This window comes from Narcine bancroftii, chromosome 14 (assembly GCF_036971445.1).
Source record: "Narcine bancroftii isolate sNarBan1 chromosome 14, sNarBan1.hap1, whole genome shotgun sequence".
Lineage (NCBI taxonomy): Eukaryota > Metazoa > Chordata > Chondrichthyes > Torpediniformes > Narcinidae > Narcine > Narcine bancroftii.
In genome coordinates this window covers 68,074,188-68,100,426 of record NC_091482.1, presented here as the reverse complement: position 1 = coordinate 68,100,426, position 26,239 = coordinate 68,074,188, and the positions used below count along the sequence as shown (strand labels likewise).

Here is a 26,239-nt window from a genome sequence, read left to right as displayed (position 1 = left end):
CCTTCTGTTATTTACTATACCAAAGGATACATTATGGAAACCAATTCAAAGACAAACACATCTTTGGGATGCAGGGAGAAAACAGCATCTTGGAGAAATCCACATGGTCAGAGGGAGAATGGACAAATTCCACACAGTTAGCACTAGAGGTCAGTATTCAGTCCAGCTCTCTGGAGCAATGAGGCAGCAAATCCATTTACTGTGCACTTTGTTGTCCCTTTTGTAAAGTCCACACAGAAACGCTGGAGGTCCAGATTGAACTTAGGTCTCTGGAACAGATAGACAGCAGGGCCAACTGTTCTACCACTGTGTCACCTTTTAATGCTTGGTCGCCTAAACCGTGTAGTTTCTGCAGATGAGATCATGTCACCTTGTTAATTGCCATAAAAAAAACTTGACATCCGTGGTTTCAATAAATTTGATTAATTCTTACAGTATTTCTTCTCCATTTAGTGTTGATTCTTGAGTGAAATGTTTCCTAAAGAACCAATGGAACAATGTCAGTCAGTGGACACGTTGAAATTTCCATTTCTGAGAATCTTATGAAAGATTCTCACCCTGGGCCAAATCTTGAGCATGCAGTCCGATCCCTTCAGGTGTGGTAGAATGTTCTTCCAAACAGACTGTTAATTTGCAAACCCAATCAACTGTGGGTTGTTCAAGATGCAATGGCCTATTTACTCATCCACAATTCTGCAGGGAATAAAAGAATTAGTGATAAGAGCATGAGAGGTATGAAATTTAAACTGTCCAAGACAAAGAAGTAGATGTTGACAGTGTCGCTGGACAGCAACATGCCACGGATAACAGAAACACTGCTCACCTTATTGGTGTTCATTGACAAACTTGCTTCCAACCTCATCATGTTTTCATGTGTTGGCCTCAGTGGGAGGAAGGGATTGGAACAATTGTAATGGGAAAGAATGGTAAGCGAATACTTACCAATGTTGATGAGCTATCATAATGTGAACAGGTATCTTTGAACAATGCTGAGTCAGCGTACAGAGATGAGGTGCAGTTGGTAACGAACTGGTGCAGAGCCAACAACCTGTATCTGAACGCTAAAAAGAAAGAGATGGTTGTCGATTTCAGGAGGGCCCAGGGGGACCATGCTCTGCTGACCATTGACAGCTCCACTGTTGAGTTTGTCAAGAGTATCAAGTTCCTTGGAGTGCACTTGGTGGAGAATCCCTTAACACTAGCTCCAGAGTCAAGAAAGCCCAGTAGGGCCTCTACTTCCTGTGAAGGCTGAGCAAAGTTCATCTCCCACCCTCCATCCTCACTACATTCTACAGAGGATGTATCAAGACCTTCCTGTGCAATTGCATCACTGCCTGGTTTGAAAGCTGTATCTCCTCACACCATAAGACCCTGCAGAGGACAGTGAAGTCTGCGGAATTGATAATTGGGGGCTCCTTTCCCGCCAGGAAGGACATCTACAGGCAAAAGGCAATAAACATTGTGAAGGACTCCACTCACCCCTCATGTAAACTGTTCTCCTTCTGCCATCTGGTAGAAGGTACCATAGCACTCAGGCCCTTACGTCCAGATCGGGCAACAGTTTTTTTCCCCCAAGCCATCACACTCGTGAATTCCCAGAACATTTGTGGATAGGGAACCGTGGACTGTTACTATATATGTCAATGTGTTTAATATTTCAATGTGTTTAATTTCTAACATATCTATGTAAATATACTCCGTGGTCCTGGAGAAACGCTATCTCATCTTTACAGTGCGAGCATGGAATGAGCGGTAAATAAAGGGGACTTGACTTGATCTTTGAATAATATACCTCCTGAGGCAGAATTGAATCAGTTAAAAATTGCATCGAACTGTATAATCCATGAATTGCTTCTGCTTCAAACCATGAGAAAAGTAAATGATCAAACTTTGGTAATATGTTGGTAAATATTCATTGAAGAGGACAGATACATCTATGCAGAAACAGAATAATGTATTATTTAATACACCAAACAAAATTCTGCCCCTTTGAACAGAGATAAATAGAAAAACACAAACACAAAAAAAGGTTGGGAAAAATAATTTATTTTCACATATTTTCTTCCGATTGTTTTGGTTTTCCTTTCTTTGCTTCATATCTCGTAGTGGTCCCAATGTTTATAACATAATAATTGTTGAGAATTAAAGGTGTCATCTCACTTCAACCCAGCCGGGGCTTGGCACAAGGCTTCATGCAAATCCAGTACTCAAGAATTCTCTACTCTAGTTTTAGTTTCCATGTCTACTGACTTTCTCACCAAGTAACATAATTTTACAATAATTAATTTTATTTTGATCTCTGTGAGATATTCTTTAACAATAAAGCAAGATGAACTGTGTTTGAGCAATCTCTTGGTATTTGCAAAGGGCATTTCAGGAGTAGGTCAGTAGGGTTGGAAAATGCCTACAGTTGACAGCAGAGAAGGTTCAAAAAATAGAAATGTGTACATTCAAGTCCTCTGCCTTCCCTCTCACTCTATTCCTCCACATGGTCTGGAGATATAGCATAAAATCTGAAGTAACTGCCAAACATTGGAGGCCACTTGAATGGAGTGAATTTTCTTTATGATAAATGGAAGTTGGTAGCTCTGGATCACTGCCCTGTGGTTCAGGTAAGAACCAGTGGAGATTATTATACAGTATGTTTCCCCTTATCTGAAGTTCTGTAACCAAAATGATTCATTAACCAAACTTTTTTTGCAGGGCTGACATGACATCAGAAGTTGGAAAACATGTTTCAGCCAACTTGACCGTGTGGGGCTCTGATGCTCCGTTGGCGCCATTCTGATAACAAAGGAGCTCCCGTGTACTGTACAAAGATATAGTTGCAAATGACAAAAAAAGGTCTACAGATAGCACCATGGATGTCAGTGAAAAGAAAAGGAGGAAGCACTTACATTTGTCTATAGAACAGAAAGTCAAGCTGTTGGCGAAACTGGACAGAGGCATAAGTGTGAGATGTCTTACGACCACAATCTAGTGTTTGGCCCTGCATTTCTTTGGTATGAAAAAGCCTGCTGTTATTGTTGCTGTTGTTTACCCGCTGGTACAAGTATTCTGTTGATACTACCGAGCAGCTTAAAGCCATTGTTCCATTAACTGAAAAAAACAACCCAATAGCCGAAAACTGTCCGGTCCCAAGCTTTTCAGATACAGGGAAATGTACTGTCCTTGTAAAATGGAACATTTCAACACCAGTCAGCCATCTCCTCCAGTCCTGAGCTTTCCAGCAAGCTGATGATCCTTCAATTCAGCATTTTAATAATTACTGAATGAAATTGTTATGACCTTTGGTGCCCTTTGGCTGTTAAAACCTCATACACCCATTGGTTTACTGCATCTCTTTCCTCTTTTAAAGCTTTCTTTAAAATCTGCCCATTTGACTATGACTTTGTGCCACATGTGGATAAGTGTGATGGACTGCTTTTATCTAACACTATTATATAAGCTGTTGTTGTATCTTTTCTAATCAGTCCTCTTCTTTCAAGAGCCAGCTTTTTTTAAAGCTTAAATCCCTGAACACCTTCAGGGATTCAGAGAATCTCTGTGTTATGATGTCCAGGAGTGGTCATGAAGCACAAAAGTCTTCAGATGCTGTGATTATAGAAGTACTGGAGGAGCCCAGCAGGTCTCACAGCATCCATAGGAGATAAAGATATATTACCGATACTTGGGGCCTGAGCAAGGTATGAGCAAAAAACAGGAGGGTGTCTGAATTAAAAGGCTGGGGAGGGAAGAATGGGCAGGTTCAGACAAACAGAGAAAGGATGTTAATTGGATATGGATGGGAGGACAGGAACAAGGATGCTGTAAAAACACCAAAATGCTGGAGGAATGCAGTAGATACATTTTTACATGATAGAGGAATTAGGGGATATGGGGAGAAGGCAGGTAGGTGGAGTTAGGTCATAAATTAGATCAGCCATGATCGTATTGAACGGCGGAGCAGGCTCGATGGGCCATTTTTGGCCTTCTCCTGTTCCTACTTCCTATGTTCCTATGCTCCTATCATAGATCCAGGGGATATATTCTTGATGATTTTGGCCTGAGCCTTTCTTCAAGGTACGAGAAAAAGCAGACAGGGACCTGAATAAAAGAAGCAGCAGGGAAGGGCTATAGACCAACAAACAGAAGGTGATAATTGGCTGTGGAGAGAGGAAAGGTGAAAATTCACAGGGAGGGGGGAGGTTTGGCTCTCTGAATGTAGAGCTGGGATAAAGGAGACAGGGGGAGAGAGAGAGGGAGGGAAAGAGAGAGAGAGAAAGTCAAAGCTACAGGAAAGGAGACAGAGAGAAAGATGAGGGTGCTGAGGTCATCCGGTTGAAAGGTGCCAGATGGAATGTGAGGTGTTGTTCCTCCAATTTGTGGGTGGGCTTGGCAGATGGAATAGGAATATGAAATATAGTCTATACACTGCACTCAGATGAGACACCATGATATCTGCAATCAATAAGCTGAATCAACCTCCACAACTGAAGCTGACATTGCGTCCATGCTACCTATTACATCTAGCTACACAAATCCCACGCACCACATGTTGGACTTGCCACTGCAATAAGGAAGGATCAATATTAGTGACAAGTCATCCTCCATGGGATTGAGCAGACTTCCCTCTTGACTCCACAATATATAATGATTGGCTCACGTACCTAATTCACATTGTTCACCTATCCATCCAATTGGGCATTTACAAACCAAGCTGCCATCTCTCCCCACACATGTTCCTCGACCACAGGGGCTGTCTTGACATGGGTCAGGGACAACTACGGAGAAATCAGTGAAATCACAGACCATGTTGAATTAAATGGAAATGGAAAAGCAAAGGAACTGCAGACACAGAGCATCTAATGCTGTTAGAACTACCCAGTAGGTTGCCTGTGGCATTTCTACCCTACCACAGACATTCGTTTCATTCTATTCCTCTCCTTCTCTAGAAGATGTGATTATTTCCCCACCCCACACACAAACCCCATTTGCACCAACCCCCCACACAAACCCCATACACACCAACCCACCTCACACTAACCGTTCACACACCAACCCCATAGAAAAACCCACCACACACAAACCCATTGAGCAATCTAAAATCAAGCAGCATAATCTCTTCACAACAGTGGACTATACACTTGAGAAAAATCCAAATGAACCTACTTTGTTATTCACAGTTTCAGATTTAGTTGTTCCCTAATGTTTAAGCCACTGACGATATATAAGGGTCCATCTCACCCAGATCAGCCAATTTCCACACAGTGAACTTCCATACCAGCAAAGTGCTAATGATCATGGTTTTATTACAGAGATGTTGATTGAGGACTAAATATTGCCCAAGAAGTAGAGGGATGAGATCTGTTAAGAGATAGAGGGTCACTGCTTAAGGCCAGTGGCAGCTGTCTCAGGATGGGATTTCTGTGTCAACAAAGTGGAATGGGCCTTGAACCCACATATTTCTGACTCAGACGTGGATGTACAGCACATTGAGTACAGATCAATTAATAGAAGCCTGATTAGGGTAAAGGTTTCTTTCCCTAAAGGACATTAGTGAACCAGCTGAATGTTTACAATCAAACAACTTTACATTTACTGACACCATATCATATCTCTGGAATGGAGGACCATCGCCTTCCCAAGATCGTGTTATATGGCGAGCTCTCCACTGGCCACCGAGACAGAGGTGCACCAAAGGAGAGGTACAAGGACTGCCTAAAGAAATCTCTTGATGCCTGCCACATTGACTACCGCCAGTGGGCTGATATCCCCTCAAACCGTGCATCTTGGCACCTCTCAGTTTGGCGGGCAGCAACCTCCTTTGAAGAAGACCGCAGAGCCCACCTCACTGACAAAAGGCAAAGGAGGAAAAACCCAACACCCAACCCCAACCCACCAATTTTCCCTTGCAACCGCTGCAACCGTGCCTGCCTGTCCCACATCGGACTTGTCAGCCACAAACGAGCCTGCAGCTGACGCGGACATTACCCCTCCATAAATCTTCGTCCACGAAGCCAAGCCAAATCAATCATCTTTCCTTGTTTTTAAATCTGCATTCCAGTTCTCTGACTCACCTCATTCTCAAACAGACCAGATTTGAACATCACTATGATTTCCCAGTTGATAACTAACTCATCCATCTTGATGAAAAGAGAATTTAGAGGTTGTTTAATAAAAGAGAACTGAAAGGAATCAGGGCATTATTATATTAGATACCGAATCCTCCTTATATTTCTGAAATTTTTTCTTCCTGAACACTTTTCAGTGTATTTTATGGATTTTGGGCTGATCATGGAAATCATCTTTAAAATTTCCTATCATGCACTTTTTTTTAAGATATAACCTATTTTTGTAATTTTCTGTCCTATTTTAAGTTTACTTCAAGCATTCAAAACTATGAAGTGCAACGTGTCGTTGAAAATTCATTCTCTGCATTCGCACTTGGACGTCTTCCCTGCTGAACTTGATGCAGTCACTGAAGAACATGGCGAAAGGTTTCACCAGGACCTTGTTTATTATAATCCCAAATTTATTTTTTTTATCAAGGAAGCAAACCTTTTGAAAGAGAATTGTTCAGTTTAATGGACTGATTAGGAAGAAAATGCTTAAAGATTTGCTCTTTTATGAACAAAACTGGCATTAGTTCATGGATCATTTATTAAGTCATGTTGACAGAGAACTGAATGTCTGGATTTCCCTTTAACCCACAAAGATGGATAGAGACTCCAGATTTTACTTTTTTACAAGGTCTCTTTTTATCTCTCTGTGTCTCGGAACAAATAGCCATCTTAAATATGCTGTATATTTCGGAGGATAAGACAACCTCCAGATGAGTCGAGATCCAATTTCAGTCTGAATTTCATGGTTTTAGCTCATATCAGTGGTATAAGGACAACCCCCAATTTTTTTAAAAATCAAATTGTCATCATGGAGCCACCAGCAAAATGAAGAAATTATAGAGCAAATTTTAGGTTAAAAGTCTTTAGTGCAATGAATCTATGATGGTATGGAGGATGATATTTTGTGGGACACTGAGACTGGGACCAATATGATGATGTGAAAACAGTGAGAGTCCGGATGTTCTTGTTGAGGTCTTTACCTCAGACAATGAGTCTATTGATTTTCAAGGATTTTAAATGAGTGTGATGTGCTTTTTTTATTTTACAATTCTTTTATTGGTTCAACACCACATTTAATATACTAGTAGCTTAAAAAATTTGTTATAGGGTGGAGTCTGGGTGGGCTATGGAACTGATCAAGTGGTACTTTGAGTAGAATTTTAAGGTCACTGTTTTTGTATCTGACCTTTAGGATGACCCTTTTTTTTGTTTTTTTTTGGGGTGCATCGTGTGTCATTTTATCTGCCAAAATATATGGTTCAGGGACTAGTGAAGCAGTTCAAAGTTTAGATCATAAGACCATAAGACATAGCAGTAGAAATAGGGAATTCAGCCCAACAAGTCTGCCCCACCATTCAATCATGAGCTGACCAATTTCCCCACTCAGCCCCACAGCCCGGCCTTCTCCCCATAACCTTTCATGCCCTGCCTAATCAAGAACCGATCAATAAATACACCCAGTAACTTGGCCTCCACAACTGGCTGAGGCAAGAAATTTCAGATTCTCCACCCTCTGGATAAAAATAAAATCTCCACCCTTCAATACTGAAGTTGTGCCCTTTTGTCCTAGACTCTTCCACAATGGGAAACAAACTTTCTACATTTACTCTGTCCATGTCTTTCAACATCCCAAATGTTTCAATCCCCCTTCATTCTCCTAAATTCCAATGAGGACAAGCCAAGAGCCTGTCAAATACACCTCATGATAACCCTTTCATTTCCAGAATCATCCTTGTGAACCTTCTCCTCCACCATCAGCATATCCTTTCTTAAATGAGGAGGCCAAAACTGCTCACAGTACTCCAGTTTAAGATGTAACAGTCAGATGTAAGCAGCATCTCCCCAGATCAATGCACTAAAAAAAAGCTTCAGTGGAACTGAGTTTTTGGTTGATTTCAATGCCCTTGGACTTATATGTTGAACACTTTTCTCTGTGTTTGAGGATGAATTTAAATTCTGTGGCAAGTAGAAGCTCTCACATATAAATGTGAGAGCTTTGATGACTGAACTTTCTTATATTCACACATTGAGTTCAAGGAACTTAATGTCAGGGCAGCAGTAAAACCAATATAGTTGCTACTGGTGACAACATTTACCTCTTGATCTGCCTCTCACCACAAAGCAAGCTTGAGGACAATGATATCTGACCTGTTGTACTCTCATCAGGAGGTGGACAGCAAAATATATGTTGCCAATCTGCCAGCGTCCCTCAGCAGATGCCCACTGACCTCTGTGGACTTAGAGCACACAGCTTCCCCATCCTTAAAACCACAGGTGATCTCAAAAACTACAGAATACAGTAAATCCCCTGGTATCCAGAATTCAAGCAACCGGCAACTCAAGCAACTGTCAAGAAATATTGAGGAAAATAAGTGAGTTTAAAAAAAAACCGAATAAAATAAAAGGTAAAAAATACACAAGTTTAAAATTGTAAATGTTCTCTCAAGTACCACATCAACCTTTGGTGAAGATGGCAACAAATATTCAGCCAGTGGAGGGGGGCCTTGGTTGGGCTTTGCTTGTAGCACCTGTTTGAATAAAGTTGTATGAAACAGCGATGGCGTCGACGCCAGGATGAAGAGCTGGTTGATGCCGCTCGCCGTTGGGGTGACTCTCTTAAAGTGTCTCCTTATCTCTGCTTAGTAAGAGTCGCCCCGATCAGAGGCTTTAATCTGTAAACCTGGGGGTTGGGAGGGGGGTAATTAGTTATAATGTTACTGTTCATCTCCGTTGAGGGGGAGGAACCTGCTGATGCAGCATCAGTTAAATGTTTTCAAAGAATGCTACTGAAAACGAAATAAAATGCTTTAAGGTTTATATATTCATTCAAGTGAAGTTTGTTCATTGGAACTACAGTCTAGGATTTTTGACTTTTAAACTTTATTCTTAATGCAGGTGTATTAGTTAGACATTTTAAAAGTGAGTCTCAAGCAACTGGAAAATACCATTATTCAACATCTACCAATCCTCATAGGTGTTGGATACCAGGGGTTTTACTATCCCCTAATATATATTATAGTCTCCAGTTTTTATAACGATCACCACTGATAACGGAGAATACGAGTCATAACATTTTGTACCTTCTGTTGTCACAGGTTGATCCACAGTTGTCACAACTTCAGGTGAGATTTGAGGAGGAACTATTGTGAGAAGTGGAGCGGTTGGAGTAACCTCTGGCATTTCTACAATCCTAGGCTCTTCTCTCACTCCTGTCCTATCTGTTGATACAGAAGGAACCTCATCCCTTTTATGTTGAGATTGTTCTGTTGCTTTCATTTCTACATGGCTTATCCCAACGTCCGCATGTCTTGTAATCATGACCACGTCAGATAATGAAGCATCTGTAACTCCAAGTTTAATAGGTAGGGACACCACTGGAACTGCGGTGGTAACTTCTGGAGCTCCTGAAGGCTCTTCAATTACTTTTGGTTCTTTACTTATATCTATAATTTTTGATGTAATAGTAGTTTGGGAGAATCCAGAAGGTTCACCACTTGTATCAGATATACCAGAAGGTTCACCACTTGTATCAGATATACCAGAAGGTTCACCACTTGTATCAGATATACCAGAAGGTTCACCACTTGTATCAGATATTCCAGAAGGTTCACCACTTGCATCGAGTATACCAGAAGGTTCACCACTTGTATCAGATATACCAGAAGGTTCACCACTTGTATCAGATATACCAGATGGTTCTCCACTTATATCAGATATACCAGATGGTTCTCCACTTAGAGCAGGTATTCCAGAAGGTTCTCCACTTGCATCGAGTATACCAGATGGTTCACCACTTATATCAGATATACCAGATGGTTCTCCACTTATAGCAGGTATTCCAGAGGGTTCTCCACTTGCATCGAGTATACCAGAAGGTTCTCCACTTATATCAGATATACCAGATGGTTCTCCACTTATATCAGATATACCAGATGGTTCTCCACTTAGAGCAGGTATTCCAGAAGGTTCTCCACTTGCATCGAGTATACCAGATGGTTCACCACTTATATCAGATATACCAGATGGTTCTCCACTTATAGCAGGTATTCCAGAAGGTTCTCCACTTGCATCGAGTATACCAGATGGTTCACCACTTATATCAGATATACCAGATGGTTCTCCACTTATAGCAGGTATTCCAGAAGGTTCTCCACTTGCATCGAGTATACCAGATGGCTCACCACTTATATCAGATATACCAGATGGTTCTCCACTTATAGCAGGTATTCCAGAAGGTTCACCACTTGTATCAGATATACCAGAAGGTTCACCACTTGTATCAGATATACCAGAAGGTTCACCACTTGTATCAGATATACCAGAAGGTTCACCACTTGTATCAGATATACCAGATGGTTCTCCACTTAGAGCAGGTATTCCAGAAGGTTCTCCACTTGCATCGAGTATACCAGAAGGTTCTCCACTTATATCAGGTATTCCAGAAGGTTCTCCACTTATAGCAGGTATTCCAGAAGGTTCTCCACTTATAGCAGGTATTCCAGAAGATTCTCCACTTGTATCGGATATACCAGATGGTTCACCACTTATATCAGATATACCAGATGGTTCTCCACTTATAGCAGGTATTCCAGAAGGTTCTCCACTTGCATCGAGTATACCAGAAGGTTCTCCACTTATATCAGGTATTCCAGAAGGTTCTCCACTTATAGCAGGTATTCCAGAAGGTTCTCCACTTATAGCAGGTATTCCAGAAGGTTCTCCACTTATATCAGGTATTCTAGAAGGTTCTCCACTTACATTGGGTATACCAGAAGGTTCTCCACAAAAGTCAGGTATTTCGGAAATTTCTCCACTGACATCAGATATTCCTGAACGTTCTTCACTGACATCAGCTATTGTAGAAGGTACTTCACTCACTTTAACTTCTGGCAGATGTGTTGTCTCAGCAGGATCTGAAAGGAAAGGCAAAGGGAAATTTAAATCTCAGTTAAAATATACCGTGAGCATTCCTCAGTCAGACAGCACTCTGAAGAACATTCTCTCATGCCACAAATCCCATATCCTTAAACTCTTAGTTATTTCAAAATAAGGATTGCCTGAATAGAATTCCACAGAACAAAACCAACTTTATCTCTTCTGCCCCAAGATTTCTGAATGACAATGGACACCTCATCACTTTCTCTCTTCTTTGCACTAGTTATTTATATTTTTATCTCTTCTCTCTTCCCTTTTCTCTCTATCTCCTTTCACAGAACCATATTTAAAATATATTTTAAAAAATCTTGCATTTACATAATTGTAATTTTATAGTGATTTTGCACCTTGTCCTGAGCCATACCACTGCAGCAGTAACAATGATTTCATGATGTGTTCATGATTCTGATTTGAATTCTGATTGGCATGTTGAACAATGAACTGCCACTGACCCATCTGTTCTACATTATACCTTCCAACGACCCATCAGAGCGGCACCCATTGCAAAACAAAGAACAAGAAAAGGTTAGCCAATGTTCAACGTGTTTCTTACCATGTGCTCAGATGTGCAGAATTCTTCCAGAAGGTGGCTATCTGAACCACTATTACCAAGCTAGGAAAAATCAGACTGTAAATCCAATCAGCCATTTCTTGGCCCAGAGGTTAGAGCACACCAAATGCTCCTATTAAATATGGAGAGGGTTTCTGCCCTTCCTAGTGAGTCGTCTTCCCTCAGTGTCTAGACAGACCTACCTCCCTTATCACCAATGACACCAACTTCCGTCTGGGCACCCTCCAACTGGATGGCATTAACATCGACTTCCGGTTTCTGTTTGACCCCTGAGCCCATCTTTGTCTCCCTGTGGTCTTTCCCCAGCTCTCTTCTCTCTTCCCTTTTCTCTCTGTCTCCTTTCACAGAACCATAATCAGTTCTCACCTCTCCTCTTATCATATCTAATTAACACCTTTTGTTTGTTAGTCTGGACTCCTTCCCCTTTACTTCTCCCAATCTTTACTGAGATGCCTGCCTGGTTTTTGCTTATACCTTGAAGAAGGCCTCAGGCCCAAAATGTCAGTAATATATCTTTACCACTTATGGTCGCTGTGAGACCAGTTGAGTTCCTCCAGCATTTCTGTGTGTTTTGACTCTAATCACAGCGTTTGCAGACTTCGGTGTTTCACCCCACCTTAAATCTGTTGCCTAGAGATACAGTGTTCTCTGTAAATAAAATGGGTCCTTCCTGATATATCTGCTGAGGCCTCTCATAATTTAATGCACATTTTTCACAGGCACCTTCAGAAATGAAGGGGTACATTCGGAAATAGATAACTTGCAGCTTCTTAGTGGTAGAACGTTCTGTTCCATTCCTTGTCACGGCTTATTTCCCTGCTATAAAACTTCATGATTCGTCCTGTTGAAGAGGGAAGGCAGCCAGCATTTTGAAGGACACATCACATCGCCAATCAGGGTGATTGAGTGTGAAATCGCACATAAAGACTTACTCGTAGCCATTAAGCTCCTGAATGAACCCCCCCCCCCCCACCCCCCCACATTCCAACAGTGTTCTCATATTGCCCTTGCTACACACTGCTCTTTCCCTTTGTAACTCTAAACACTGTAAATGTGCTCCTGCCTTTGCTACTTTACAGCTGCGTGAGTGTTAGAGTTGACCTGTTAGGCTGCTTGCAGAGGAACTCTTCTCTCTCTATCAGGTACAACGTAAGAACATCAGAAATAGGAGCAGGAGTCGGCCATCCGGCCCGTTGAGCATGCTCTGCCATTCAATGTAATCATGGCTGATCTGATGATCGGCTCATCTCCACCCACCTGCCTTTTCCCCCGATCCCTTAATCCCCCTACTATGTAAAAATCTATCCAACCTTGTCTTAAATATATTTACTGAGTTAACCTCATTGCTTCAAGGACAGTGCATTCCATAGATTCACCACCCTCTGGGAAAAGTAGGTCCTCCTCATCTCAGTCCTATATTAAATTTAAAAAAAAATTAATATACACATAAAGCACAGTATCAATCCACTTTCACTTAATTAACCTACACCACTGGTATGTTTCGAATGGTGGGAGGACACCAGAGCCTCTGGGGAAAACCTATGCCAACACGAGGAGAATGCACAATCTCATTACAGACAGCACCGGAATTGAACCCTGGACCCGATCGCTTGCGCTGTAAAGGCATTGTGCTATGGTAACCTGGCATCCCTACTAGGGGACTTAGTCTCTACCCTGAATATTGAATCTAGATCAAACCTCCTCCAACAATGAAAACAAATTCTGAGCCTCTAGTATGCCTTTCATAACTTTATATGATCCCCTCTTATTCTTCTAAGTTCCAGTGAGTACAGTCCCAGACGACTCAAGCTCTCTTCTTAGCCTAACCCTTTAATCTCTGGAAACAACCTGGCAAACTTCCTCTACACCACCTCCAAAACCAGTCCATCAAGAGTCCAGTCCATCAAGAGACCAGTCCATCAAGAGAAAGAGTCTCCTCAGCAAACTCACCAGGCTCTGCTGTGGGTGTTGCGGTGACCTCTTCGGTTGTGAAGTCCACAGTGGGGATGACTTCAGGAGCCTGAGGTACCTTCTCTTGGGTTGCCACAGTCGCTTCAGTCCAACCTGCTGTAATGGTGGGCTGCTCGGTAGTTTCTTTGACAAAGATATCGGTTTTGCCTTGTTCGGCTTCCTCTGGTCTCACTGTCTTGGCCACTTCCACCTCGACCTCAGACGTCAATGTGGCCTCATCCACGAGGATCACAGGTATTATCAGCTGTGTCACTTCAGTCACAATGGATGCAAGGTCTTCTAAAATAAAAAGGCCAGATGGTTAGTGTAGTGGTTAGAGTTAGAGGGGGTTGAACCTGGTGATATCTGTAAGGAGTTTGCACGGTCTCCCCGAGTCTGTGTGGGTTTCTCCTGGCTGTTCCAGTTTCTGCCCACCCTTCAAAATGCACAAGGGTTGTAGACCAATTGGCTCATGGGTTGGAAGGGCCTGTTACCATGCAGTACGTCTACATTTAAAATTTAAAAACGACAATGAAAAATTAATTTTGAAGATTCAAAGATAAAATATTACAATTAAAAATGTCAGAAAATCCCAGAATAGAAATTTTCCAAGGCAATTTCCCAACCTCATACAATCTCGTTCTGAAATGGGTGTCAAGTGTTACTTATGCCTTATCTCTGGGACCTCTGGCAAAGATGGGTAAAACTTTGGGTACATTTCTGGTGAACAAAATTAGTCACCAATAATGAACAATGACTAGTATGGACGAGATGGGCTGAAGGGCCTATTCTGTGTTGTAGTGTTTATGGTTCCATGGTTCTGAGTACGCGTTCTCAATTTGTTTATATATACCTAATTTGTTTCAATCCAGACAGCTTCCCCACTCCAGTTTCTTTTTAGATTTATAAAACAAAAGTTTACAGAAAGCCACAACAGATAGCAAGATTAATCTTGAAAATGGTCGTATTTAATAGAAACGTAAGAGGGAAATCAATTTATCAATTTTAAAATTTAAATCAAAATCCACAGTGGATTCCTGAGGGGAGCCCAGGAAGGCTGTGGAGAAGCCATTCTCAACCTTTTTGTGGCTATGGCACCCCCCGCACCCCCCCCCCCCCACTTCCCTGTGAAGCAGTCATGTTTGGTTTCTTCTGCACTTTTGCTGCTTTAAAAAAAATATTTTTTATGTTACCTGAGGTGAAAAGAAAACAAAGCTTTTACTTAAATGTGCTGTGATCCCCATTTCTCACAGCATCTGCTCTTAGGGGGGAGGGGAGGGGTGGGACGGTTGACATAGTGGTTAGCGCAACACTGTTAATGCCAGCAACCTGGGTTTGAATCCGGAGCTGTCTGTAAAGAGTTTGTATGTTCTCCCTGTGTCTGTGGGTTTCCTCCAGGCATTCCGCTTTCCTCCCACTTTTCAAAACGTACTGGAGGCTGTAGGTCATTTGTGTATAATTGAGCAGCACGGACTCAAGGGCCCAAAGGGCCTGTTACCTTGCTGTATGTCTAAACAAAAATTAAATATAGGTTCCCCTGAGCCTTTTTGCAATTTATCTTTTGGGAACAGATTCAGACCGAGCCAATCTGTGTCAGCGCATTAGAGATGGATTTTCATTTAATGTTAGGTTATAATGCATTCATCCCACAGTCCCTTCATCTTCCCGAAGCCTTCATTCTGGGCACAGGGAATGGCACTCCCCTCTTGCTCACCTCGAAAGCAGTAAACATCGTAGCGTGACTCAAGGTCAGGGTATCCAGTCTGATCCAGGTTGAGGTACACCGTTATCACTCCAGTTTTCCCACTGCCGCAATACGGTCTGGGAGTCTGGATGGGGTATCTAACACTGCCATCAGACAGCCAACCTGCTCGACACCTGTCCATGCCCTGTTTCCAGGCTGCGTAGAGCTGGCCAGTGGTTGCAATATTGGCATTGTGGCTGAGGCAGTAGTCAACTGCTTCATTGTAACTGAATCCATCTGCCACAGTTGCATGGAATACCTTTCCTGTAAAAAGCATTGCAGAAACAGGCAAACTTAACAACATCATTTTATTTGCATTGGCATTTATTCCACCTTTCTGAAATATTTACCATATTGTCTCATTTTGCAAAAATCAAGCAATTCTTTTTGCAAAACTGAATGGACAGACTATATTATAATTTTACTGAAAGAACTATGAATTTCTTGCCATTGCCCTTACAATTTCTTCATAGAGATTGCTATAATTTATGATCCATGCAATAAAATTGTTGTGGCACCTTATTATAATCTGTCTAGTTACCATTGGAAAACTTCATTGTGCGTTTCACATTGGGTGTTGTCTGTCACCAGCCATGTTACCTCAACCAGCAGGTAGCATTGATCTTGGTGCTGAGGAGAATAACTTAACCCTTCATTTCCTGAGTGAAGGAACATCTGCTGAATCTAAAATATTACATCTGGCAACATCTCATGAATGGCCTCAACCATACTCTGAGTTTTCTTGTTTTGAGTTCCTTCACCACCACTGGGCCAAGATCCTGGAACTCACACCCTAGCCGTGAACTACAACCTGTTAGAAGAACTTATCGGGTCAAGCAGCATCAGTGGGAGAAAGGAAAAGGTGGACTTTATGGGTCGGAACCTTTCATTAAGATCGAATTTACACACGGTCCCACTTGGGCTACTCCAAAATTACCTCCCAAACATGTGCCTCTGTCTCCAAGAAAGATAAGATTAGCAGGGACCACCAACTCTTGCAGATTCCTCTCCATGTTACTCATTGTTCTGGTTTGGAATTCGATCACAGTTCCTTCAATGCCCTTACGTCTAAACTTTGAACCTATGCAACATTGACGCACCTCACTCAGGAGACAGTAGGAGTTGAAGAGAGTGGCTTATTGGCATTTTTTTAAAGGAATTAGGTTTGGGTAACATAGATTTGCTGGAAGGAACAGAAGAGAATAAAGAGATGCCAAATGAACAAATTTATCAGAGCTGGAGAAACCGAGGGATAGCGTTCCTAACAGAGGGTGAGAGTTCGTAGGCATGGACGTTGGTCACCCACCTATCCCTTGTGATGGAGATGGAGACATTGAGAAAGGGAAGGGAGACATTAGAGGTTGAGACTGGGCAGCAGAGATGAGATAGATTGTATAGAGTAGGAAGCGACACTGATAGAGTTGAAAGAGGTGAGGAGGTGAGCCTAAATAGAGGGCTGTTTCCTTAATTCACAAAGAGACAGGCATAACTTGGGCACATCTGGATTAATGAAGCTACTCCTTTGAACTGGTGAAAGTGAGTGAAATTAAAGGAGCAGGTTGAGCAATGCAAGAACAAAATTGAACCACACCAGACCACCAGCCCTTTCACTTGGTGTCAGAGCACCCTGGATCTGGTGTAAAATAAGAGAACGTTGGAGTGTTCCACATGTAATCTGCTGCCTTGCTTGCAGAGATGCAGAACTGGACTTTCAGATAAATGAATATTGGCTGGGTACGTTGCCTCATTTCACCCCTTTGTAGATACAACCCAACCTGCTGCACATTTTCACTATTTTACATTTTTGTTTCAGGTTACCGGCATCTGCAGATTTTTGTTCTTCATCCCTGGCCAGTTTTGATTTGTTCAGCTTTTCCTCTTTACGAACCTTGCCAGACTTTGCTGCAACTTTCCTACATTCTTCTTTATTTCAGATTTCCAGTAACTGCTGTGTTTACATTTTGAACAGTTGATTTTGTTTATCTCTCCTCTCTACATTTATACCTGGACAGATTAACTGCCATTAACAAGCCTTCAGCACCTTCTTTGATCAGCACCAACTTGTGGCATTGCACCTTTACATGGTCTCCAACCTATCATGGATATTCCCTATATTTCCCCATATCTCCCCCTTCTCCAACAGTTTAATTGTGCCAATTTTCTATATTTTCCCTTCTGAAGAATAGCCCTTTTCTCTCTCCACAGATGCTGCCTGACATGTTAAGTGTTTCCAGCGGTTCTTGTTCACTTTTAAGATTTACAGCATCTGCTGTCTTTGCTTTTAGGTATTAAGTAAAAATCCCTGTTATCTGGAATTCAAGCAACCATCAGCCTCAAGCCACTGGTTAAAACAAATGGTTGCGCTTTGCAGTTAGTGCTCCATTCACACAACATGCAGTGTCATGCAAATAGGAAATTAACTTATCCGGCATCTACAAATCTCTGCAGGTGCTGAATACCAGAGATTTTACGAGTTTCTTATGTTCCGGTATGGATTAGTGGGGCCAAACTGGCTTGTTCTGTGTTGTATATGGTTATATGGTTATAAAGATGAGGCCAAATAGGTGGATTAAATGACTGTGACTCCCAGGCATATCTGCACACTGTACCGTTTAGAGCATCAATGGAGCAGTAGACATCATAAGTTTCTTCAGGATTGCGGACCCCATAGCTCCTTATGCTGGGAAGGCCATCTTTGTCACCAAAGCAATGCTCTTGAGGGTCCACAACTGGGTACCTAGTCACAAGGAGTTTGAGATGTGAAAACTTTACAAAATTAACACCTGACCACTGATGGTTCTGTGGACAAAGAAAGTGCAGTTGGCCAGTTATTTCAGTGCATCCTTTGATTGAGAATTCCTGCTCTGAAAGTTACGAACTGCTTGAGCAGATGAAGCTGGGAGGAGAATAGATGCAGGAAATTGAAATACAAGGTCTATGGAATTCGTATTGTGAACAGCAAGGACGCAAGAAGGAGGCTCAGAACTGGCTTCCCAAGGGCAATGAAGGATGGGAAATAAATGCTAGCCTTGCTCTCAGTGACCATACGCTGGAGCAGAATTGAGGAAGGATACCCAATGTAAATAGGAAAGCTAATTAAACCCGTCTAAGGGATGGGCACAATTGATTGAAGGCCCTTTTTGCGTTCTTCAGATTTCTACAGATCTTTGGATGCCCAATGAGACTGATTCCAAAAGGATGTGCTTAAGTTTTGACCAATGGTTCTCTTTAAGTGATCCCTAGGCCATCGGTGCTCTGTGATTAGTAAGGGATTGCTTAAGGTGGGTTGTGGGTGGAAAGAAGTTTGAATACCAATCATCCCTCATTGACTCATTATGTGCAGGGTTTCAGAACTCCAAAGGAAATGGGCCAATGACAATTTTTCTCAAGCAAAATATTTCAGTAACAATTGGATCTAGAGTGGTGTTTCTCAACCTTCCCTTTCCACTCACATCCCACCTTGAGCAATCCCTTACTAATCACAGAGCACCGATGGCCTAGGGATGACTTAAAGTGGGATGTGAGTGGAAAGAAAAAGATTGAGAACCACTGGTTTAGACTTTTGGCTGCCACCTGACCTATTGCTGGGACACCAGTTCACTGATTCAGGGGGAGTTCACTGTTTGCATTATCAAAGTGATTTAAAGCACCTGCAGGCAAGGAAAGGATGCAGCAACATGCCAAAGAAGACATGGAAATCACTGGACATTTGGAGACAATTACATTTTGCGTACTGTAGTTTGAGAAGAAAATGTTCCTTATTCATTTGCACCTTTTACAGCAGGGATATCACAGAGCATTTTAGATTGATTTTCTTATAAAGTATTACAATGTTCAATACACAGCAATCAATCTATGAATAATATGCTCCCACAGTCTATAATCTGGTAGGAAGCAGATGTTCTGTTTTTATTTAATTGACTTTGGTTGAGTTATAAATATATACTGGGATCTGGTGACAATTCTTCTGATGTTACCATAAATGCTGGAAAACATCTATCAGAGGGAAGAAATCTTGGAGTCAGAAAGGGGTAGCTCAGGAGGGACTCTGTCCGGGGAAGTTAAATCTCCATTTCCTTTCAAAAGAACTGATGCAAGAGCAGAATCAGGAAATCTTTTTCACATAACGAGAAGTAAAAGCCTTGCCGGGGTGGTGGTAGAGGTTAAAACATTTAGGGCATATAAGAGATTTTTAGATAGGCACACGGATGAAAGGAAAATAGAGGGTTATGAGGTTGGAAAGGTTTAGTTTTTTTGTTAGGAATATATAGGTCGGAACAGCATGGAGGGCCAAAGGGCCTGCACTGTGCTATGTTCTTCTAAGTTCTATAAAAGTTTTGAACCAAAATCCGATTACCTGGAAAAGTGAGATAAGATAATATCAAAGGTTGTGCAATTACGGTTCAAAAATGGAGACCAGATCAGCCATGATCTAATTCAATGTCTGACCAGATGTGAGGGACTGTGGATAGATTTTTGGACAGAAGGGGGATTAAAGGCAGGTAGATGGACCCGAGTCCATGGCCAGATCAACCTGATCATATTGAAAGACAGACCAGCCTAGACGGGACAGATGGTCACCTCCTGCTGCTAGATCCTCATGTTTTAAGATCTTATGAATAACATCCCTCCAGTTGCTATTGCTATGTATCACATTAGAATCTGTAAGCAAAGGTTTAATTGTAATATCAGCCCTTGGGATATCTTCAATAAGCCAGTTTTATAAGATTGTATTGCCACTGGGACCAGGATAACATTTGATCCAAAGGAAATTGGAAAGCGGAGGTTTTACCTGACGGTCTGGTCAGAGAGCCAGCCTGCATCACACTGGTTGTATCCTTGCTTGTAGGCTGCTTGAAGCTGCTCAGGAGTGGCGATAACGGCATTGTTTTCCAAACATGCAATCTGGGCCTCGGTGAAGTTAAGGCTATACCTGCTTGAAATGGCCCGATAATGGAAAACAATCCCTGTTAAGGAACAATTAGGGAATTGAGCAAAGCCACATTAAACACATTGCAATAAAAAGACAGAATACTCCAAATACTCAACAAGTCAGCCAGCATCTATGAAGGGTGAAACGCAGATAACATTTCAGATAGTTGCAATATTATCTGTTTCTCTGTCCAGAGATGTTGCTTAACCTGCTCAATGTTTTTAAAAATTTTTTATTTTTCACACCTTGAACCATATTGACCAAAATACACACAAACATTTCCCTCTTGAATATACACAGTGTCATTTTCTCCCCTTTCCCCCCCTCCCTTCCCTCCCTCCTTCAACCCCCTCCCCATCCACTCAACGTTCAACACATATGATACATTAAACCCATTAAACAATGTCATCACACAATGAAAATAAACAAGAAATTTGTGTCATCTACTTTTACACACTGGGTCAGTTCATTTTGTCTTCTCATTCTGTCATTTTAGGGGGTGGAGGTCCGCAGTAGGCCCTCTCTGTTGTGTTCTGTGTACGGTTCCCAAATTTGTTCGAATACTGTGATGTTATATCTTAAATTATGTTATTTTTTCCAATGGAATACATTTATTCATTTCGATGTACCATTGCGGTATTCTCAGGCTATCTTCTAATTTCCAGGTTGACATAATACATTTTTTTGCTACAGCTAAGGCTATCATAATAAATCTTTTTTGTGCTCCATCCAAATCGAGGCCAAGTTCTTTACTTCTTATATTACTTAGAAGAAAGATCTCTGGATTTTTTGGTATGTTGCTTTTTGTGATTTTATTTAATACCTGGTTTAGATCTTCCCAAAACTTTTCCACTTTCTCTCATGCCCAAATTGCATGTACTGTTGTTCCCGCTTCCTTCTTACAGCGAAAACTGTCTGATACTGTTGGGTCCCATTTATTTAACTTTTGGGGCGTGGTGTATAGCCTGTATAACCAAATATATTGTATCATGCGTAACCTCGTGTTTATTGTATTTCTCGTAGTTCCGGAGCAACCTGCTCAATGTTTTCAGCACTTTCTGGTTTTGTTATAGATTTCTATCAGGTACAGATTTTTTTGCTTTGAAACCTTACCTTTCCATACACTCTAATATAGTGTATCTTAGCTCTTAGTTATCGACTGCAGACATATCTTACACTCTATCCCATGTCATCAAATGTGGCTCATAAATACCCATTGCATAAAACATTTTGCAATACTTATCACTCCAAATTGGGCTCCATACTTTGGGCCTGAGCTCTTTGTAAGAGCGAAAACCAGGCTGGGTCCTGAATGGAGAGGGAACAGGATGGGGGAGTTGGAGGAAGGAGACAGAGAGATCGGGAAAGAAAGAGACTTGGGGTAGGGGCCAAATGAAAACTGGAGGTCAATATTAATGCCACTTGATTGGAGTGTGCCCAGATAGAATACTCGGTGTTGTTCCTTTAATTTGCGATTAGCCTCTGTTTGGCAGACAATGGACAGGCATGCAGGAGTGGAATTAAAATGGTTGGCCACTAGGAGGTCTCGGTTATTGTAGTGGGAGGGTGGGCCTTTCCGGGCATTGGGGAGGTGCTGCGCCCCCCATACGCTCGCAGCCATCGCTCGCCGTCAGACCCACCCCCGCCCCCCACCCAAGTCACTAGCGTGCCTCAAGCATCACTGGTGTCTAGCTTGAGGCATGCTAGTGACTCCATGCAAAAAAAGCAGCGCTTTCAGCTGCTACATCAGAGGGATGAAGGAGGTTTACGTCCTTCGGCAATTAGGCCACAACTAACACCCACCACAACCACCCCCCCCCCCGACTATTTCCGACTGTCGGACTGTGCCCCCCCCCCCCCCCCCCCAGGTTACTCTAATGCCTCCCTCTAGCACTTGTTCTAGCACTGACCCTGTGCTTAATGGAATGACCTCCCACTCTGCGTCCAGTCTCTCCGATATAGAGGCCGCAATAATGTAGAGGAGGCTGGTACTGATTTTATTTCAGATTTTCAGCAGCTGTGGTGGTTTTTTTTCCCACAATTTTCAGAAGTATTTTCTTTATTAACAATTAAGTAGAAATCCAAGAAGGCAGAAGTCAGGGAATTGGGTGACTGTGAGGAAAGGAGGGAGAGCGCCAGTGCAGAGTACCCCTGTGGAAGTGCCCCTCAGCAACATGTATTCGGCTTTGGATACTGCTGGGGGGAACAGCCTATCAGGGACGAGTCGTGGGGGTCAGGTCTCTGGCACGGGGGGGCTGCCCCTGAGGTTCAGAAGGGAAGGAGAGATAAGAACAGGATTCTTGTAGTTGGGGACTCATTAGTCAGAGAGAAGGTTTGTGGGACAAGATCGGGGATCCAGGTTGGTCTGTTGCCTCCCTGGTGCCAGGGTCAGGGATATCTCTGATCGAGTTCATAGCATTCTGCAAGGGGAAGGAGAACAGCCAGAAGTCGTGGTCTATGTGGGGACCAATGACTTAGTTAGAAGTGGGGATGAGGTCCTGAAACAGGATTATGTAGAATTTGGTAGGAAGTTAAAAAACAGGACCTCCAAGGTAGTAATCTCTGGATTGCTGCCCGTGCCACGAGCTAGTGAGGGTAGAAATAGGAGGATGTGGAGGATGAATGCGTGGCTAAAGAGATGGTGCAGGGGGCAAGGGATAAGATTTCTGGATCATTGGGATCTCTTCTGGGGGAGGTCGGACCTGTACAAGAGGGACGGACTCCACTTGAACTGGAGGGGGACCAATGTGCTGGCAAGTAGATTTGCTAGAGCTGTGGGGGAAGGTTTAAACTAGTTTGGCAGGGGGGTGGGGAACAGAGGGTGAGAGCAGTGTCCAGGGAGTATGGCCACCTAGCTAGGAATAAAAAAGATAACAAAGGTAGGATGGGGATTAGGGTAGAAGGTAAAAAAGAGAATATATGTGAGGGTCATTCTCTGAGATATTTTAATGCAAGAAGCATAGTGAACAAGGTAGATGAGCTGAGAGCATGGAGAGATACTTGGGGTCACGATATTGTGGCAATTAGTGAGACCTGGCTACAGGAGGCGCAGGACTGGCAACTTAATGTTCCGGGATACATTTGTTTTAGATGTGATAGATTAGGGGGTAAAAAAGGAGGAGGAGTTGCTCTGCTTATTAGGGAGGACATTACTGCCGTGAGGTGGCAGGATGGTATGGAGGGATCGACCAGTGAGGCTGTTTGGGTGGAATTGAGGGGTGGAGGAGGCAAGAGGGTGCTAATAGGGGTGTATTACAGACCACCAAATGGGCCAAGGGAATTAGAGGAACAAATTTGTAGCGAGATAACGTATATGTGTGAAAATCATAGGGTAGTGATCATGGGAGATTTTAACTTCCCACACATTGATTGGGATACCCATTCGGTTAGAGGGCTGGATGGGCTGGAGTTCGTTAAATGTGTTCAGGATTGTTTTCTAAATCAGTTAGTAGAAGAACTGACTCGAGATGGTGTAATACTGGATCTCCTGTTAGGGAATGAGCTAGGTCAGGTAGCAGACATTAATGTTGGAGAACCAATTGGGTCTAGTGATCATAATTCTGTTAGTTTTAGGGTAGTTTTAAGGAAGAGCAAGGAGAGGCCTAAAGTTGAGGTTCTGGATTGGAAAAGAGCAAATTTCGAAGGAATAAGAAGGGCTTTGGGGAGTATTGAGTGGGACAGGATATTTTCAGGTAAGGATGTTAATGAAAAATGGAGGATATTCAAAAAAGAAATTTTGAGGGTACAGAGTAGTTATGTCCCAGTCTGGATCAAAGGAAAGGCTGGAAGTCATAGGGAGGCTTGGTTTTCGAGGAATATTGGAAATTTGGTTAGGAGAAAGAGGGAGGTGTACAAGAGGTATAAAGAGCAGGGAGCTGAGAAGTTGAAGGAGGACGACAAGGAGTGTAGAAGGAATCTTAAGAAAGAAATTAGAAAGGCCAAAAAAAGGCATGAAGAGGCTTTGGCTGACAGAATAAAAATAAATCCAAAGGGTTTCAATAAGTACATTAAAAGTAAAAGATTAGTGAGAGATAAAATTGGACCCCTTGTAGATAGCGAGGGTAGGTTGAGTGAGAAGTCTGAGGAAATGGGGGAAATTTTGAATGATTTCTTTGCCTCGGTATTCACTAGGGAAAAAAAATGTTGAACCAGTTGAAGTAAAGAAAAATAGTGGGGAGGTCATGAAGCATATAAGGATAACCGAGGAGGTAGTGATGGCTGTGTTAAAAAAGATAAAGGTGGATAAATCTCCCGGACCAGACAAAATATTCCCTAGGACACTCAGGGAGGCTAGTGGACAGTTAGTGGGGCCATTAACAGAGATATTTAGGATGTCACTGGCCACGGGGGTGGTACCAAAGGATTGGAGGGTGGCGCATGTGGTTCCTCTGTTTAAGAAAGGGTCCAAATGCAAACCTGGGAATTATAGGCCTGTAAGTCTGACGTCTGTGGTGGGCAAGTTGATGGAAAGTGTTCTGAGGGATGCTATTTACAAATTTTTGGAGGTACAGGGATTGATAGGGAGTAATCAGCATGGTTTTGTCAGGGGTAGATCATGCTTGACAAACTTGATTGAGTTCTTCGAGGGGGTTACAGAAAAGGTTGATGAAGGGAAAGCTGTGGATGTTGTCTATTTGGACTTTAGTAAAGCTTTTGACAAAGTTCCCCACAGGAGGTTAGGGAAAAAGGTGGAGTCATTAGGTATAAATAAGGAGGTAGTGAAATGGATTCAGCAGTGGTTGGATGGAAGGTGTCAGAGAGTAGTGGTAGAAGATTGTTTGTCCAATTGGAGGCCGGTGACTAGTGGAGTTCCTCAGGGTTCGGTCCTGGGTCCACTATTATTTGTTATATATATTAACGATCTGGATGTAGGGGTAGAGAATTGGATAAGCAAGTTTGCGGATGACACAAAGATTGGTGGTGTTGTGGACAATGAGGTAGATTACCGTAGATTAAAAGGTGATTTAGGAAGGCTGGAGGTGTGGGCTGAGAAATGGCTGATGGAATTTAATACAGATAAATGTGAGGTGCTACATTTTGGAAAGGCAAATTTAAATAGGTCATATACATTGAATGGTAGACAATTGAGGAGTGTAGAGCAACAAAGGGATTTAGGAGTTATCGTAAATAGTACCCTCAAGGCTGATAATCAGGTAGATGATGTGGTGAAGAACGCATTTGGAATGTTGGCCTTCATAAATCGGAGTATTGAATTCAAGAGTAGGGAGGTTATGATGAAATTGTACAAGGCATTGGTGAGGCCAAATTTGGAGTACTGTGTACAGTTTTGGTTACCAAATTATAGGAAAGATATAAACAAAATAGAGAGAGTGCAGGGAAGGTTCATGAGAATGTTGACAGGATTTCAGGGTCTGAGTTACAGGGAAAGGTTGTACAGACTGGGGCTTTTTTCTCTGGAGCGTAGAAGATTGAGAGGGGACTTGATAGAGGTGTTTAAGATTTTAAAAGGGACAGAGAGTAAATGTGGATAGGCTTTTTCAATTAAGAAAGGGGGAGATTCAAACTAGAGGACATGGTTTAAGATTGAAGGGATAAAATTATAAGGGGAATATGAGGGGAAATTTCTTTACGCAGAGGGTGGTGGGGATGTGGAATGAGCTTCCGGCAGACGTGGTCGAGGCGGGATCATTGGTTACATTTAAGGAAAGACTGGATCGTTACATGGATAGGAGGGGACTAGAGGGGTATGGACTGGGTGCTGGTCAGTGGGACTAGGAGGGTGGGGATTTGCTACGGCATGGACTAGTAGGGCCGAACTGGCCTGTTCTGTGCTGTAAGTGGTTATATGGTTATATGGTTATTATATGGTTAAGTGTTGAAGAAGAGTTGATCTTCAAATCATCGCTCTCCCGGCTGGAGACAAGAAAGTTAGCGGGGAATTTTGAGAGGGATTGGAATGGAAAATTGGTGTTCAGCGAGTTTATAAGTCGAGAACAGGATTCAAATTTAGGATCAGTGTGAGAACCTCAGAAAGTAACATC

At 42.4% G+C, this 26,239-nt stretch overlaps 1 protein-coding gene across 3 annotated transcripts in view; it reads right to left on the bottom strand.

Moving 5' to 3' along the window:
* Positions 1-26,239, bottom strand: part of acana (aggrecan a) — a 54,284-nt gene that overhangs the window by 16,127 nt on the left and 11,918 nt on the right. For 2 of the 3 annotated variants that reach the window (XM_069910219.1, XM_069910220.1), the window contains exons 7-11: positions 20,097-20,271; positions 17,914-18,041; positions 15,275-15,568; positions 13,561-13,860; positions 9,185-11,017 (exon numbers count right to left, since the gene is read on the bottom strand). In XM_069910219.1, the coding sequence (XP_069766320.1) occupies positions 9,185-11,017; positions 13,561-13,860; positions 15,275-15,568; positions 17,914-18,041; positions 20,097-20,271 (2,730 nt within the window). Of the gene's footprint in view, positions 1-880; positions 1,062-9,184; positions 11,018-13,560; positions 13,861-15,274; positions 15,569-17,913; positions 18,042-20,096; positions 20,272-26,239 lie in introns of those variants that run through there. The other variant, XM_069910221.1, reaches the window with a different exon arrangement.